This window comes from Onychostruthus taczanowskii, unplaced genomic scaffold (assembly GCF_017590055.1).
Source record: "Onychostruthus taczanowskii isolate IOZ18803 unplaced genomic scaffold, ASM1759005v1 scaffold29, whole genome shotgun sequence".
In the NCBI taxonomy this organism is placed as follows: domain Eukaryota; kingdom Metazoa; phylum Chordata; class Aves; order Passeriformes; family Passeridae; genus Onychostruthus; species Onychostruthus taczanowskii.
The window spans coordinates 5,355,156-5,367,676 of record NW_024500239.1 but is presented as its reverse complement, the minus strand read 5'-3'; the positions used below and the strand labels follow the sequence as shown (position 1 = coordinate 5,367,676).

Below are 12,521 nucleotides of genomic sequence, written 5' to 3'. Positions count from 1 at the left end.
TCCATTTCCCTTACAAGTTATTATTTATTAAACATTATCACTGTCTACCTTCCAAGGCCACAGAGATCCAATCTGTTTCATAGATATTTGTGTTGGGAGAAGATAAGACAGTCAGAGGCTTTCAATCTGAACTCTAGAGTAAAAGAGTTACTACACCGTAGAATCACAGAATATTCTGAGTTGGAAGGGACCCACAAGGATCACTGTGTCCAGCTCTTAAGTGAATAGACCATAGAACACTTGGTCTTGACATTATCAGTGCCATGCTCTGACTAGCTGAGCTAATTGTGAGCAAGCGGTGAGTGTGAGTGCATGTGTACACATGGACCCTTTCCACTGTACTAAGTGCATGATTGAATTATGATATGGCTGTTGCACAGACTACCCTTTCTAAAGGATTTTGTTATTTCAGACTGTGGTTTCATTCCAACACAGCTGAGCAACTGAAACTAGAGGGAGCTGGTTTCCTTAATATTCTTTTCTTGTGGCTGGATTCTCTTCAACTAAGAGTGAAGTTCCCCTGTAGCAAGTAATTCAAAATACTTGTTTTTAGACAAAGGGATAAACTCACTTTGTGACCCTTCTCTTAGAGGAGACACCACCAGAACCTCTCCTCTACACAGCTGGCTGTTTCCAGAAAGTCTGTTGTCGTCCTATGTCTTTAAGAGCTGTATCTGCTCAAATTTGTCAGATTTGACGAAACAGGCAAAGTTTGTTAGGCAGTAGGAAAAAAATCACACAGAGCACCCTAGCACATAAACATTGCCTTCTTGAGAAAGCAGGTCAAAAAGCAAACAATGGCAGAGCCTTGCAAATTTCTTCTACAGCAGCATCCACAGAAGCACCATAGTTCCTCATGGGCAGCCCAGCCAGCGAGACGGTGAAGGAAGGATGCACTCCAGTTCACATGACTGGAAACAGTCTGGCAGGGACCTAGCCCAGATATGAGCACAACCATTTTGATTATGACAAAAAAGGTGAATCATGATGAAAAAAGCAAATTCCTCGTTCAGCCTAGAAAGAAATTAGTGAGGAAAAAAAATGATGGGTCTCTCCACTGGTCTGAAAAATTAGCAAAAGGAGAAACGTTACAGGCAGGGAAACTAGGAAAACAGATAAATAGAGGTAACATGGAGTAATTCCCTTTTTTTTTTTTTTTTTTTTTTTTTACACTGCTCCTTGAAGATTAGAAGCCCTTTGTGTCATCAAATTCTTTTTGCATTATGTAAAAATCAAGCCTACAGCACTCTTAGGAACAATACATAGGGACACTGTTATGGTTCTTCTGCAGATCCCTGTACAGTTAGGGAAGTTTTAACATTGTCCCTGCCTTGGCCTTTAACCTCTTTTATTTTATCCAGCAACTTTATTGTCCATCTGCCATAAACTACTTTCCCTGCTGATGACTAGAGGATCTGGATGCTTTCTGGTTCAGTCATTAAAACTTTTAACGTGGTGTCTTATGGCAGCCACAGGCGTGCTTTTCCTAAAAACACCATACCTGTAGGGCCAGGATGCCAGAAATTGGTCTGAAAACTGACAGATCTGACATTCCATAGGATTTCTGTCTTCTGTAACAGACAGAGAGTCTCTAAAAATGCCTTCACTTCCCTTTGTATTTTTACATTTAGTCTGCCTATCCTCAGATTGTAAGGTATGGATTGCTTAGCCTTTGCAAACAGCTCCAGGAAAGGAGCCTGGATTTTAAAGTTCTGGGTTTAGGAACTCTTAAAAAGTTCTTGATAATTTACTGCTGTTGCTTCACTAAAATGAATGATTTTGTGAATAATAGCAAACAGCACAGGACATTACCAGTCTTTAGGCTTCTTGTCTTGGTTCCTTTGATTCATGTGCTCATGAAGACACAACTAACAGAGGGTCACCCGATAGAAGCCAAATGCAGAGCTATCATGTAGGAAGCTGATGAGTATTCATAAACAGAGCTCAAATGGTTCATTAGCTAGAATGACTGATTGAATTGATAACTTTGGAGCCTGCATTTAGTTTAATCTTTATCACTTGGACTAGCATTAACCGACAGAAATAATCCCTTTAAAATTATTTCACAGAATCAAGTGGGACAAGAAATATGCACTACAAAATATTCCTGAAATAAACCAGAAACTTTTCACCAGTACTGTTTACTATGTGGCACATATTTTTCAAACACAGAAAAGATAATATATGCTCAATCAAATCAACTAAAGAATTCACCATTACACTTTAGCAACCTAAAAATTAAAAAATAACATAACAACAACAACAACAACAATAATAATTATAGCAGCAAAGACAATTGTCATTTACTTTTACACAGGATTTTTTGAGACCCAAAGAGGTGTGCTTCAGGAAAGTAAATTGCAGTTCACCTCACTGCTTTTATAGTAACATATTTTATGCACATACAATAGTTTAATGACTACATTTCTAGCATGATACTTTTATTTCCTTCCCACCCCAAATCCATTAGCTTAAAAATATTCTGTGCAACTTACAGTAATAGCTAAGAGCTCTAACAGTAAGTTCAAGTCAATTCTATGCTGAGGGATCAAAATAGTAAACATTGTCATGTGTGAATTCAGTGAGTGTCACTTTGCATGGACTTATATAATTCCAGGAGAATTTCAGTTCTTATGCAAAGTTCAGGCAAGTGGTGTGCACCCCGCGGTCTGGTAAGCCCCAAATGTGGAAAAAGCCCACAAAGTTTTAGCATGATATATTAGATGATCAAATAATATACACTGGAAAGTTCAGATGGAAATTGCAATCATTTAAAACTACAGTAAACATTGTTTTTTAAATATATGGTACTTATGGTTTAACTTCACAGTTACTGCTGCTGTCTATGGACATTATACTCAAGTGAATCTAGTAAGACTACATATAGGATTTCAGTTTAAACGAAAGCAAAATTCCTTCTATCTGAGATTATTTTAATTGGATTTTGTGACTATTTGTCATAATATGTTTGGGTTCAGAAGAGCGGAGAAAATTTTAACAATACTGACAACTGAAATATCATTTACAATACAATTGGAGCAAAACGAAATAAACAACGTTCTCAACAAGCTGCTATGGCTTCAAGCTATACACACATAGACCAGAAGTGTCTCCAGCAGACAAATTTCAGCTACATTTTCTATTTTTTATTGACAATTTTATTAGCTGGGAAGTCTTTCAAACTCTAGGGAATGACTGAGACAAATCTTTTCAGATTCTAAAATTATTTTTTCAAAGAAATCCCTTGCAGTTTAAGATGCATTTTTCTAGGGTATCCTCTACAAATTACACCAAAAAAGTAATATCTCCTCCTAATAAATTTCCAGAGCTACACTGCAAAGTAAGAACAAAGTAAAAGCAGCGGAGTGAAATGGTATATATTTTCTTGGAAATGTTAACATCAAAAGAGAAAACAACTGTTCTTTTTCTTACTGATTGCCAAGTACAGGAGAAGAGACTAACACTTCCAGATTGTCCTCATATGATCTAGCTTTCAGATATCACCAGTTTCCATGTTGGAGGCAATAAACTCTCAAACAATGCACATCTACATACAGATGGATGTTTTTTTCCTAGGTATAAATTGTTGCTGCCATGGTTCTTGCTGTCAGTTTGTCCAGACAGCTCTACTTCAGCTCTGCTTCTAGAAACCAACCAGAGTGTTGCAAAGTGTGTACAGCTGGCATTAAGCTATTACCTCCTGCCTATCAAAATTGCTCGTGTGACCTTTCTGGGAATACCATTAAAAGAGGAACAATCAGTATGGGTGCATGCACATAAAATTACTGCAAATAAATATAGCAGTAGGTAACATAATTCCTGACCATCTCCACAAAGAATGCAGTCTAAGCAGTGACCTCTCCTGCACTTATCTTCAATGAGCTCTTACTGAAATTCACTAATGGGTTCTGATAATCTATTATTTATTGCAACAGACTCTAATAGAGAGTCTTAGCAGAGGACTCTCCTGTGTTTACAACCCTTGCAAATAAAATGTCTCACAAGTGACAGAAATGTGGCACCTGCAACTACATACACAATTTCTTTTGGTTGAAGTTGTTTCTTTTCTATTTGGTTTTGAAAACCAGAACCCTTCCTCCCCCAAAATACACAGCATGACTTGCTTTCATTTTACCTAATGCATCTTTAGCTTAATCTTATGGATAGCTGTAGATACTGATATGCAACCATTAGTATTACTTGGGCTTGAGGACATACCTCCATGTTATACTTTTCCACTGTCCTCCTCAAAGGATCCACAACCTGCCAGCAAATCAGGATGCAAAGATCAATCAGTAGCATCCCTCCAACTATCCCCAGTAGCTTCTGGTCTTTAATGATCTGGAGAGACAAAAAAAAAAGAAAAAAGAAGTAGGGAGATTCCCATGAGCCACAGATAGACCCTATACAGCTTTATTCCTATATAGGGAGAAAGACACAGGTTGCTAATAGTAAAGGTTTTTAACAATGAACAAAGAAAACAAGTATAGAAAGATGAAAGCAAGACAAATTATTTTCGTTCATTTCATGGTTATTAGAAGTATCTGAAGTGCTTTCCCACTTCTAAAAAGACTTTGGGAAGACTCTCAAACATTTATATTGAAATCCAGGTTTAATATTAACTCCTGGAAAATGAGAAAGGGATATGCTAGGGAGCCACTACTGTGTTTATGCATGCAAATGCGGAAAAATGTTCATCAGCCTCTCAGAGTAGAAGGCATTGAGGTAGTTTTCACTAAGATTTAGTGCTCACTCTTTCAAAACCTTCTTGGAAAATGCAGAAGCTATCAAAAGTTTATTTTGGAGGTTTTTTGTGTCTATGTGTTTAATATTTGCCTCTATTACCCAGGGAGCAGGAAGGAATGATGTGTTTTTTCTATATTACAAAGGTCAGAGGCTTTAATGCACACCTCATGTAAAACATGCTTTAATTTTGCTTGGGGTTTAGATTCAAAAAAGAAAAACAAGAGTTGCTGATAAAAATAAAAAACCAAACCATGTATTAGAGTATTTTATAACTGCATGCAATCCCTATGTAATTTCTACTGTTGTACACGTAGCAACAAAGAAAAAAATATACTGCAGTTGCATTGTTTCAGTTGCCAAGTTGTAATCATGTTGAAATATCAGGCTTAAATTAATTTTATTTCAGTGTTCTTGAGTCCATGGTCATGGTTTCTTAATTAATATCTACCTCTATTATTAGGAACACTCATCCAATAGTCAAAAGTTACTGCTAAATTGCTTTAACATGGACAAATACACATATTTTTTTCCAAGTTTCCATTCTGGGAAACAGCTGACTTAATCCAAATGAAATATTCAAAAATATTAAGTCTGAGAAGCTTAAGAAAGTTGTGATTATTTCAGTTCAATTTGATGAAATTATTAGGATTTCAAAAATGCATTAAAAAGCCAGAAGTGTCAGCTAATCTTAATAGAGGCAAGGTCAGTATTCCTGCATAGAATAAATTGTATTTGCATTACATTCTTATCAAGCTGAAGGAAATTATGAAAATGACAAAAAATTTGAAATAATGTATAAAGGACTTGAGAAAGTCTGGTTTTCATATTGCTTGGTGTGATATCTTTTCTATTTTGAAAGATGTTTCGGCAACATTGGGCACCACTTTTTGTTAATCTGCTGGTTTATTTTATAAATAATTTGGAATAAACTACAAGTAAAATAAAGGCTAGAAATCAGAATGAGCTAAAGGACTTGACACAATATTTTCATTTCCTGAGACCAGTTATGTAAATCCATGTAGCTACCACTGCCATAAAGCACTGGAAAGTGATGCTTTCCACATGTTTGCAGTAGCAAGGAAGCAGTGCACCCATCTCAGAACTCTGAGACAGCACAGGCATGTCTGGAGAGGGCAGGTGAAAGGGGAGGGTGCAGCTTTCATGGTGGTATGTCTTGCTACTGGATGATTTGGCAAGGAGAACTTTGCAAGGAAGAGGTGCCCTGGTGTGCTCTGCAGGGGGAGGAAGACTGTTGAAATGTGTTTCTTCATAAAGCTAAAATGAAAGCAGGTATTAAGCGAAGATTCTCAGAAAAAAACTTGGTCCCTTGTCTTCTTTGGGAAAACAGAACTATGTCTGACCTTTTAGCTGTTTATCAAGTGGCAGCCACATCTGAAAAGGAACAGGTTAGCCTTTGTTAAAAAGGCCCATGTGTTTTTCAATCTCTTTTCTAATGCCTGCAAACAGGCCTTGGGTGAAATATGCCTAGTACTGCTCCTCGTATGAGTAGAGACATGGAAGAGAAAAAAATGGGAAGTCAAGTCCATAGTGAATATGGATTTAGATTAAATGTTGACACCTTAACACAAATTTCTTTTCCTCCCTCTTAAATGGCTAGGGAATTTATTGTATTGGCATATTTTAGTTGGTCTTCCTTTTTAACTGATGTAGTTTATTTTACTGAAGTTGGCTGTTGAACATGCTTAGGCTTTCTCAGTTGCCAGTGGGCAGGGACAAAAGCCTTTAAAAGACAATTCATCCCACCTATCCTGGGTAAGATTTAGAGTCAGAAAAATTAGTGTTCTGAAACATGTCCCTCCCTTCCTCACTTCCCACCCCCTAAGAGGAGATGAAGACAATTAACTTCAGCTAAAAATATGCATTTGACAAACAAAAAGCTATGTGAAAGCATCTTGCCAGAAATGGCTCCCTCTGCTCTTCTAAGCCAAAAGGGTTCCTTGAAAAAAAAACTACTCAAAATATCTTTCAAATGGAAGTAGTGCACATTTTACCTAGGATAGGTAAGCAGCCCAATGTCTTCCATATTTATATGAACTATCTTCATATTGAAAGTAAGGATTGGATTGGATTGCATTGGATTCAGATTTGCCAGCCCCTGGTAATATTAATCAATCTGGTACAGCAATGCCAGAAGCAAGAGAGTGAAAGGATATTATTAAAAGCAGTAATACTGATAATCCACTCACAGAATCAAAATAAATAACTTCCTATTCATGACCACATTGCTAATGTTATCACATCATTTCTCCTTGCTCTTCTATATCTTTCATTTGTACCTGACCTTGCACCACTGTAGATCAGTATTTTAGTTTGGTAATCTTTTTTTGGACAGGTAGTTATTAGAAAAAGATAAAAGTAGAGATAGAGCAAACAGTTGAGCTCTTCCTTGGATACCTCTTGGAGTATTTTTTCCTGCATTACTCTGCTCTTTTCTGGACAGAAGGGGAGTTGTAGAACAGCAGCTGTCACTAGCAGCCGGTATTATTCATCCCTTACTTCTGTCAGACAGCCAGGAGGAAGGCAAGCAAAAGAAAGCCCATAAGATAACCTGAGTGACCTACACCAGTGTGATGAGCTCTGTAAAACACAGGGGTGCTGGTGCTGCTGCAGGGTGAGAGGGCTGAATGCACAGCACCTGGGGCTGCCTCCCAAACTCATCACAGTGCCTCTCTGTCCTTGGCAAAAGCACTGCTGGAATACAGCTCTGAGGCAGAACTCTCCACCAGAATGTTAAATTTCAGAACAAAACACCGAGGTTCAATTATTTTTCACTTCTGCCAGTTATTAGCAGCTCGTCCTAAAAGAGATTTGCCCTGAGAAATGCCACTGATATATCACTAATAGCACTTCTAAAAGACTTGCTGCTCTCCCCTTCTACACGCAGGAAGCACAGCTTTCCCTCTCCCCAGCCACCACTCCCACCCACTAGAACTCCTTAAGCTCAGTACATTCACTCCTCGGGAATCACCAGATGCACTGAAGGAGTCTTGACTCAGATCTTGCCAATCCAACAAATTCTCTGTCTGACAAAAGAGAGTAATGAGCTAGTGAGGCTCCACACAATCAAAAATGTCATTTTTCTTTAAGAGGAAGGTTCTTTTATTTTTTTTTTTTTCTCTTTTCATTTTCCTTCTAGCAAGCAGTAAATCAGCCTTTGGAAAAATACATGGTAGCTAATAAAATCCATTTATGCAAGTGCTTCTGAATCCTTGCTGAAGCCAAGCTCTCACACAGCAGCATCTGTGAGTCATATTTTCTACCATCTGTGATTGGATAGGTGAATCTGTCTCATCCTGGCAGATCTGCACACTGTTATAAATGCCATTGCCACCAGTCTGGACTATATATCTGGATATGAAGTGATCTATCCTCAAAATAAATTCACTCAGAACAAAAGCTGGTAGGCCATTTTCTTCTCAGCAACATCACTGTATGGGCAAATCAAAATTATTCTCAAAACTCACAACCATGAAGACAGATCAAAGTCCTTACTCTCCACAGACTTTGCTGTCTGATCACAGGAGATATAAAATCTGCCTAAAGCTCTGGGATAAAGTTTCTGTTCATGGAAACTCTTGAGGATTTTCTAGAACTATCACAGGCTGTACCACCTGCCAGGGTAACCTCAGCTGTCTATTTGGTTATTATTGCATAAGTCTTCTGTTGGGCTTTTTTCATTTGCTTTCTGAAGGGTCCTGGAGAACCCTATCACCCACCTGTTTGTGGGATCACCTGGAAATTTGCCATTTAACAGTAATTAAACAGTAGGCTTGTTTTTTACAGTTAGGGCTAGGGAAAACTTTCTGTTATTTCTTGTCTTACTAGAAACCTGTTCTGAAAATGTTCATGACACAAACCTTAAAGCTGAACTCCATTCTAAACCATGAAGAGAGTCTTACATATGAGGACTTACATCTCCAGATGCAACATTAGTTTTGTACTCTCTGATTCCCACAAACAGCTTTCCAGCATGACTAAAGATTTAACTTACTCCTGCCTTTTCTTCAGAGATAGGTTCCTTACTACCAGATCGCCTCCATTTGTCAGAATAAAATGTCTTTAAATTTAAAGCTATATTAGCTAAATCATTGCAGTCTGTTTGTTTGTTTGTTGGGTTTTTAATTGAATTCATAGAAACATAGGCTGGAAGTGCTTTTGCATTTATTCATAGGTTTTGATATAAATATATACATTTTTCTTTTCCATTTAAAATGTAGGATATTTTTTGCTTAAGAAGGAAATTCTGATTTCTCTTATGTAGATCAACCCTGTCTAGTCTAGCTGACAGCGTGGTCCCTTGCCTTCTGGCACTAGCTGGATAAACACTTAATGTTATTAATTAGCTTTTTTTTTTTTTTTTTTTTCAGTTGTCTCTTCCCCAGACTCCTGGGATGGAATCAGTAGAGAGAAACTCTCTTTAAAGGACCCCTCTGTGAAGATTCCTAGACCTTATTCAATTAAATGAATATCGCTGACATCAATTACAAAAGCCCTCAGAAATCTGAAACCGAATATTCTTCTCCCTGATACATACAGAAGTCTTGCTGATCAGAGGCCTCCCTCTGAACTGGAGGGGAAAGAAAGAAAATAGAGTTTGCAGGAAAAAAAACTGTAAAGACTGTGAGCTTGCAAAAGGGACCATAAAACCACTTGTGAACTTGCCTTCAGGATACTCTTTCCACTGCATAAAGTAACCTTTCATTTCCAGTGGGGTTCAGGGACACCTTTGGCTTGCTCCCCTACATTAAGTGGGTTGGCACAAGTGGGATGGTGCCAGGAGGTTGGGGATGCAAAATCAGTGGTGGATGGGTGAACTTTACCCTACGTGGGCTGAGGGAGATTCTGTCTCAGAGTTATTAAAGCCATTAATATTTTAGTGAACTATACTGTAACACATTCTTAATTTCTATTGTGTAATGGAATGAGAAAAAAGGACTATTGAAAACACATTATGCATTGTTCCCAGTAACTCCACAATGTTTTTTTCAACAGCTATTATGAGTGCTTCTTATAATAGATTGTATGATTAGTATTGGCAATGCCTCAAGCTGCAATTATATTAGTTTTAATGAGTGAATGCTAACATTTTTAAAAACGTGTTGTAGTATTAAGGATTTTGACCAGTAAGTCACAGGGAGTAAAAAGCTAAGTTTTATTCTCTTAGAGGTATTTTGAATGATTTGATAGAAGACTTGTATACCTACTGATAAATTTTTTAAAAACCCAAAACCCCAATATTTCTGTTTGCAGTGAGGATCTACTGTGACACCTGTAGTCTAAGAACTTGGTGACTACCTTTCAGGATAGTGGAGTGTGTGGTACTCCTGAAAATAATGGACAATTGGATATGATCAAAAATCTTGGCTTTGAGAATTAAATAGCTACAGTCTGCTAAAGTAAATAGCTACTAGCCTGCTAAAGCACATGTTTCTAAAATGTGTCTTCATTGGTGACTCCTGTTTAGGATAATTGCATCATTGACAGACTCATTCTCCTAGTAAGACTATTGCAAATGTGGATGGGTTGACTCTATGTCCTGCTGCCAGGAGAAGAAATCAATTAGAAGACACCTTTCCACCTTTCCTCTTTTCCAACTTATATTAAACAAAACAAAAAAAAAAAAAAAAAAAGAAAAAAAAAAAAAGAAAAGAAAAAGGTAGGAATATCCTAGTGGTGATGCTCCCTAGGGGAAGCAGAAGGCAGAACATTTTCAGAGCTTACAGACAGAGAGAGATTAAGTGATGGGTTAAAGAAAGTCATAAAAATCCTCATTTTTGAAAAGCTGAGCCTCAGTTATGACTACACTGCACTAGAGAATTGTAGAGGTGATTGTTTTACTAACATTGCTAATCCAACCATAATGAGCACACAATTTATGTTTTTCAATATAAATCTATTTTGAAAAATTACTAATTTTCACAAAACTATTTTGAAAGGACAAAAATAAAAAATACGTTAGTCTAAAAATGGCACTAAGAAATCCAACTTGGCAGCATTAGAACCAACCATTCTTGCTGGTGTTCTGGAGAACAGTCTTAGAAAAAAGCCTCAACATTGTGTTAACTTCTGCTAACAACCATAAGTAAAGGAAGTTGTGATGCCTTGAGAAACCTGCATATCCCACCAATACAGCAAGTCAAATTCACCTTTGAGAGAAATGCACTTGTTGAGCTCAAGAACACATGGAATAAATGCAAAGAACTTTCTATGAGAGGTGTGAATTCTCATCTTTGGAGTTGAAAGGAACCCAAACCTTCAGGAAAAAAAAATAGTGCATGAAAGATTTGAATGTTCAGGAAGAAATATTCTGATTTTGTTTGATATAACATTAAAGTACCTAGAGTTTAATATTTTCCTTAATGAAAATTCTCTGGGAAAGCATACTTCATCATTACCAAATGGCTGGGAACATCAATGCACTTGATTACATTTACAATCCAATTTCAAGCTATTCAGGAATAAATTGCCTCATACTGTATAGCAACATGTTCTTTATTTCTCTGTCATCCAATAGTCTCATAATACATAGAAATTATGGTTGTAGCACCATTTATGAGCACTTACATTTCACACAGAGTTTTCGTTGTTTTGTCACTACTGATGTTTGCCCTTATCAAGCTGTACCATGCAGAAATTTCCATACATAAATTACTTCAAAAGCAGATTTTTCTTCTAGATGTACAGTTCATTAGCTCAGCTTCTTTCTGTGACATGAGCTTAAGATTTAGTTCCACATTCCATATTTATATGAATGTAAATTTTAGAAATATGATTCCTGTTGTTCCTTGGTTGGCATTTTGGCTGATCAGCTCTTATGAAAGCCAGGATGCTTATTTTACATCTAAGTTTAGATTCTAAGATTACACTATCTATTTTTAAAGCTTTGGACTTAAAATTTATAGTTGTAGCTATTTGGGGAAAAAAATCAAAATCATTTCGTTTCCATTTATATAATTTTAGGAAATACTGTATCTGTTTATTAATAAACCACAAGCCATACTTGAATAATTTACACTACCCTGTAAGTATCAGAGATTACTTGGTCCAGTGGTAAATATTCATAATGAAAAAAATTCCTAAACATAAGGAAATTTCAAACTGTCTTCTTTCTTACTCTCAAAGACTGAACAATAACATTGAACATTTCTTTAGGGATCCATATGCTGGTTCATTTTCAGCAGATGGTGCCTAATAGATTGTTGTACAGTTGGTATGGTTACCCAAAGGAAATTTTTGGATCTTGACACATCTCCTCTCCAGACTTATGATCTCTCATATATATTTAGTAGAACACAAGTGTATCCTAGGGGAAATCCGTCATATAACTTCTTGTTATAGGCACATAAAAGCTCTAGCAAGATTTAAAAAAAATCCTGGAAAAAATATAAACATTTACAGTCTGAAAACTGACCTGGAAAAATATTTTAAAACAGAATTTACAAAAAGAGCTGATTAGATAACACCAACTACATTTATGCTAATTCAGAACTACGTCTACATAGGATTTAAGTGAATAAATGAGATGCGGCCTATGAGGGTCTGACCTAAACCCTTTGTCAACATAATCTGGAGAACTTTGCTTCATCTAGTTTTAAAAGATTAAGATAATGGGTAACTTTTTTTAAACATTTCAGGACTTTAGTGAGGAAAAATATAGATTGCAATAAATTCTAAATTCCATAAGTGGGTTGAAAAACTTATGGGAAAGTTTATAGCCAGAGATGACATTCATTTTATAAACTTCCTCACAGAGA

At 36.7% G+C, this 12,521-nt stretch overlaps 1 protein-coding gene across 1 annotated transcript in view; it reads right to left on the bottom strand.

Moving 5' to 3' along the window:
• GABBR2 (gamma-aminobutyric acid type B receptor subunit 2) overlaps positions 1 to 12,521 on the bottom strand; it is a 456,087-nt gene that overhangs the window by 123,234 nt on the left and 320,332 nt on the right. Inside the window, exon 13 of the mRNA XM_041408112.1 lies at positions 4,219 to 4,341. Coding sequence (XP_041264046.1) covers positions 4,219 to 4,341 — 123 coding nt within the window. The remainder of the gene's footprint in view (positions 1 to 4,218; positions 4,342 to 12,521) is intronic.